The 6,000-nt window shown below is 36.1% G+C and overlaps 1 protein-coding gene across 1 annotated transcript; it reads right to left on the reverse strand.

Moving 5' to 3' along the window:
• Positions 1 to 594: 594 nt before the first annotated feature.
• rrp36 (ribosomal RNA processing 36) lies at positions 595 to 5,731 on the reverse strand. Its single transcript, XM_072660697.1, has 8 exons — positions 5,499 to 5,731; positions 3,597 to 3,648; positions 3,018 to 3,153; positions 2,869 to 2,935; positions 2,667 to 2,771; positions 2,501 to 2,575; positions 2,277 to 2,394; positions 595 to 1,013 (listed from the first exon to the last, which is right to left on the reverse strand). Exons 2-8 carry the CDS (start codon positions 3,646 to 3,648, stop codon positions 886 to 888), a joined length of 681 nt encoding a protein of 226 aa, XP_072516798.1. The 5' UTR covers positions 5,499 to 5,731; the 3' UTR covers positions 595 to 885.
• Between the last annotated feature and the right edge of the window lie 269 nt (positions 5,732 to 6,000).

Raw genomic sequence — 6,000 nt, forward strand, 5'->3', positions numbered from 1 at the left:
GAAATATAAATGCCAGACTGGAACTAAACAGCCCCAAGTTTTAAAATGTGTTCCCCTGGATCTGAAAAAAAGATTAAGTCTCTACAATAAAGACTGTCTTTGAAATATGTATGGATGCGGCTACTTTTCCAAAAGCTGGTAGGTTTTCTAGTTTTATTAACACTTGTTAAAAAAAGAAAATTAAAGTGGTCTTGATGCTCACTTTCTGTACTTCATGAAATCAAATCTCTTTACACTTAAAAAGTGTCCTACATTGATCACCATAGGTGGGTCTGCACATTCTGACAAATGTGTTTCTGAACCACACAAATTCTTTCAAAAACATTTCTGAATTTTTGTAGTTCTAAAAAAACAAAAAACAAAACCTTACATCTGTTGCTGTGCTGGCACAGGGGGTAAAATCTCATTTTGTGCAATCAAATATCAGAACAAATCTATGGAGGTCAATAAAAAGTCTATACTTGATATGCTCAAATACTATCTAGAAATACCAATTGCTCTACATACAAAATAAACCAAAATGCACTTGTGTGGTAGATTAATTTTGCAATTATGTGATAAGTGATGGCTGCACAAAAAGCAAGAGACCAGAAAGACATTTTGCATCATTTGTGCATTTTTATTGTAGTATTATTGAAGCCTGTGCAATCAAGCAAAGGAGCTTTTGACATTCTAAACCATTTATTTACTGTAAAGGATAGAAAATAAATAAAGGTAGGCTAAGTCAATAATCTTCATTTAGTAATGAGTCTAGCTAATTTTGTCCTCACAAGCAAGGTAGAGACATAAAAATAGTTCTGTACAATTTAAACAACCTCATACAAAGTCCTTATCACACAACTGTGCTGGGAACACCAATAAGTCTCCACCTATAGGAACCTTGAGCTAATAGGGCAGTTTCCTGCGATCCTTAATGGCATTGCGTTTCCGTTTCTTGCTCAAGAAATTCTCCAGCTTTCCACTCTTTTTCAGTTCACTGTACTTCTCAGCCAGCTCTAACTTCTTTTTATCAGCTATAAAAAAATAATTAAAAAAAAGTTATTATGTATCAGTTGGGCTGCAACAAAACTATTCTGATAATTAAATAATTACTCAATTTTCAAATAACATATGTAGCTTTTAAATTTGCTCAAGGTTTTTAGTTAGCAAATGCATAGCACAAAGAAGATAAAAGATTAATATTTACTGAAAATTTACTGTTTTACTAAATGTTCCTGTGGATTACAGATTAATAAAATCCTAATGTCTTTTACCAGTCAAAATTTAAAACCAAGGACGTGCAAAGTAGCAGAAATAAAATAAGAATGAACCAGTTTTCCCCCAAAGCAAGTTTGCCATAATTTTATGGGCTGTCAAAAGAAAAATTTGAAACAAACGAGACAGTAATTTTAGCTTTACGTTTTAAAATATTTTGCATTCCTACTACATTTGCATTAATGACTGACAGTGTGGGGTATGTTTCTCATACAGTGACGAAGCCTAGCATTGAACATGATATGCATTGTTAAACTAACCAACATCTAAAGTACATGTCAATGAACGCTAAGCAATTAAGAATTAATTCATTAAAATATCTTGAATATTTCTATATTCTCTTCTAATAAATGCTTGAAATAAAGAGCTTCATTGTATTTATTCCAAAATACATTTCAAACACTAAAAATGTATTTCAGAGGATACTGTCTATATGTACTCAATGTAGTTAGAAATACATCCATTTTAAAATCTACAGGGAAACGTGTGTAGTATATCTTAAGCATTAATTAAAATTGAATTTAACATAGTAAAAACATGTTTCAGATATGAGATAAAGATGCAGTTGGAGCTATATCTTGTTTAAGTGGGAAAAAACAAATAGAATTTGCTAAAATATATCAGATACATATATAACATTTGAAATATTTTCTTTATGGGCACAACAAATGAAACCAGCTTTCTAAGTTACCGGTAGGGTAACTTAGCTTCTAACCACTGGTTCAAACTACATAAACACAACAGTTAGGCAAATTGCTATTGTAGTTAACAACCAACTTCTGGGAGACCCTCTTCTGCTCAAGGTATAAGTAGCCTACTGTTCTTTTTAAAGGGCAGGCCATACATACTATTTTATATAACTGACCACGTTGATTAGTTGTGGCAGCTCTAGTAACAGTAACAAAGATTACTCCACTCTAACAGTACATGTGATGCTAAGCAACCATGCCTTGGGCAACACCAAAACACTGGCAGATATTAGTAAATGTCTTCTAAAACAAAATGAAAAGAAAAACACTTACATTTTTTGAGGTAGAAAGGTTGGTGCCCCTGTACGGCCAACTCTCTCTGCTTCCTTTTAAACTCAAGCTCTTTCTCCCGCTGTTGCTCGAGTCTTTGACGGGCACGTTCTTGATTCTCCTGTTAACACCCACAGACGCAAACCAGAATCACCATATGCACCATAACTTCATATGCAGGGGATGTTCTCTTAAGTGTTTTTTTTTTGGGTAGAGTGTACACTTACCATTCTCTTAAGCAAAGATTTTAATTCCTCTCTTTTAGCATCTGATTTAACTTTCTTCAGCTTTTTCTTTACCATCTGAATAAGATTAACAGGTATTAAATTAATTAGGTATTATTCTGGATCTAGAAGTAGCAGGAGCCAAGTTAGTTTAGAAAGTTAAGCAAACCTGTGTTTCTTGTTGTCTGATTTCACTGACGAATTTGTACGTCTGTTTGAAAACATCTGGCCTGAACTCACCAGACAAGTCATCAAATCGAGGATCTCTTGAGGCCTGAAAACCAAACATTACAAAGTATTATAAATAAAGATTTTTTAATGCTTAAAAAGTTGCTTAAGAAGTTTATTTGTACACAATAGAGTGTACCTACTGTTTTTGTAACAGGCACAACTTTTCTGAGAAATGGAACTGGCTTCTTAGCAGAAATCTCATCAGGTCTGTGAAAAAAAAAATGTGCCATGAAAAAAAACGACAGGAATGATTGCTAAAACACAACTGGATCCTTAAGAAGCTTCATACCTGTGTTTGCTCAATCGTTTCACAGGTTCTGCACTCTGTTTGTTCTTCGTAGTCCCATAAGCAATTGTATTATACGCCTTGGTCCCCACTTTGTTTTGTAGCCTTATAATGTCCTCAAAAGGTACTGTTGAAAGTTCTAAGAAAGAATACAGGGATAGAATCTCTGTGAAATAACTACTTCCTACTAATGGCCTGACGTCCCTTTTATTATTACATATTAGAGTGGTCACCATGACACATGATAAACTGCATTCAGGAAGTAATGGTAACATCATAACTCTTTGGGTGCCATCTGTCCTTCACAATGTTTTCACCATCACTATCTTTCTTCTCAGCATTTTTGTCCTTGACAGCTTCATCAGATCCTTTACCACGCATGTCCTCATTACAATTCTGGCACTTTTAAAACATTCCTAAGACTCAATGAAGTGAGTCTTTCTTTCCAGCTCTGAAAAATCTTGCACCTACTCATTCAGCTTCTTCTCCCTTTCCTTGTTTATATAAACCATTTTACTTAAACTGAGATTTACAAGAACTTACATTGCCAATTTTTGGTGGAACTAAAAAAACTCTTCTCACCTGATAGGTCAACTGAGCTGCTGTGTGTCTTCAAAAAAACCTGCTTATCCATCTACAAGTTGAGGAACATAAAACTGTGTTACAATCAACACTACACAACCTTGACATTTGCTAGGATTTGATATTGTTGAAGATTTTGTTCAAATATTTTTGTTTTAAACAAGGTACACACAAAAAAAAAACTAAGAAAATAGCAGTACGTATTTCACAGGTCTTTGTGAGACACTTTAGAAGATTATTCCAAAATAAAAATAAAAAAAGTGGGTGAATAAGGAGCCTTGTGACAAATGAAACAAGGCAAAATTCAACTACTCCAAAAAGAAATGTTTACTTTAAATATGTTTAACTGATTAATAATTATTCATTGACTTCACTTCACAGACATGCTGGAATTCTGCAGCTGGAGTGAATCAGAATTGACTCCAGAAACCCACAATGGTGCATCACTGCCAGGCCTGGGACATTTCCCGGTGGTCTGGCCTGTCAGCTGGCTTGGATGGCCAGAGACAGCAACAATGAGCATCCTGATTGGTCTGTCGTTGTGCTCCATCTTCTTTTGTCTTCATTAGTTCAGTAGCCCTACAGCAGTGATCTAAATGGCTAGCTGTGCTACTCTACGGATGTTCTTTGTAATGTGGCCTTTACTGCTGACTTGCTTAAAATTAATTGAATACAGAAGAAGGGGCAAAAAACAAACAAAAAACTTTGCATATTGCATACTACATATTCTCAACTTATATGGAAGGATTTACAGGGTGGGATACACACACAGAAATAAAGCTATGGCTGAGTTTGTACTTAGCTCTTCCTACTAGAAAATGGATAAGAGGAGGACAGATGTGAAGGGAAAGAATAAAAAAAAGCACTTGAAGCTGCTAGGTGTTCTAAACTTACCAATTTATTCAGCAAGGCAGCGACAAGTCAGAAAAAAAACACTAGAAAACATTTGAATGTTAGCCACGCAAGAAAGATTTCTGTGTTGGTTGTTTTGTAACATTAGCAGCTAAATCTGCAGCCCAAATTCAAAATACAAATAGTTTCCCCAATCAGTAGGCAACAGGTTATATATGGTAATATATGACTCTTCAGAAGATATCTGATTGTCTTGATTTGTCCACTTACTTTAAAATAGAACCGCAAGTAAATAGTTAACGGCATCGATTATTGATTAACATAGCTAATCTTTTAAAGGGGGGGGGGGTGTGTGTGTGTGTGTCTGACAAACATTTCAGAGGGGACTAGGCCTCCCTAAAACTGGTCCAGCGACGCATTTGACCGCTAGCCTTTTTTTCAGATTAATTTTTCCTTGGAAGCGATCATACGTGGAAACTGCTAAAATATGAATGAGATACAATATTCAAATCGTAAAACATTAGCCTTTCTTAGCTAGCTAATTGCTAGCTAGCTAGATGCTAAACAACCCTACACACAAAAAGCGCGACGAAGCCAGCTAACGTAGCTAGCTAGCTACCTGGCTAGCTAACTAACTAACTAGCTAGCCAACTAGTCAAGATGAAATATTTGAGTTAGCGCTAGCTAGCTAGTTATATACAATATTAGCTAGTATTATGAGCATCTAACCACGGGACGTATTTTACGAATTAGTAAATAGTTTACAAACTAACGTAGCTAGCTAGCTAGCACTTAGTGCAGACGTTAGCTTAGCTAGCTAGCTAGATTTACAGCCTAGCCTACAGGTTAAGCGGTCTATCCCCTTTAACGCGCAACCTTCAGCTATACCCGTATTATTCTCAAACACAGACCGGTGTTTAAGAAAGGCCTGTACACATATTCACACTAAACTACATTATTATAGCTTAGTCTACATAGCGCTACGTGAAATTAACTAGCTAGAATTTCTCACAGATAGTGCGCTGGAGAAGGTAGCGCCAAATTACTTACATTATGCGGCTAATACACATCAAGTAAAAAGACAGTGGCAGAGCGTCAGTGTTCGCTTTTCCCTCGGCTTCCCACGCGTATAATGAATATACGACCACGTTGAAGATAAATCTAGGGAATGTAGCCCTGTCCCAATTCTTGGCCGACACAGCCTTCCTTGAAGTGCACACTTTCGTGACGTTGTGGAATGCAAAGCAAAACGGAAGTACTTATAGATGTACAGATGTAGACGCCGCCGTGTCTGTTGTAGACTTATCGGAGGTAATACTTCTGCGCGTACGCCACGTTGGAGCGGTCAAGATCCGCTTGTAAACAAATACACATGTACACTTCTCATGATAAAATCCGCCATAACGACATTTACCAAAAGTATTGTTATTCCTGCATTTCTGCAATAAAGGTAAAGGTGCAGGTAAAGGTGCACCTTTACCTTTATTGCAGAAATGCAGGAATAACAGGGACTCTGCATGTTACTTATTTCTACATGCAAAGGTGAAAAAGT

This window comes from Salminus brasiliensis, chromosome 17, assembly GCF_030463535.1.
Source record: "Salminus brasiliensis chromosome 17, fSalBra1.hap2, whole genome shotgun sequence".
NCBI classification, from domain to species: Eukaryota; Metazoa; Chordata; class Actinopteri; order Characiformes; family Bryconidae; genus Salminus; species Salminus brasiliensis.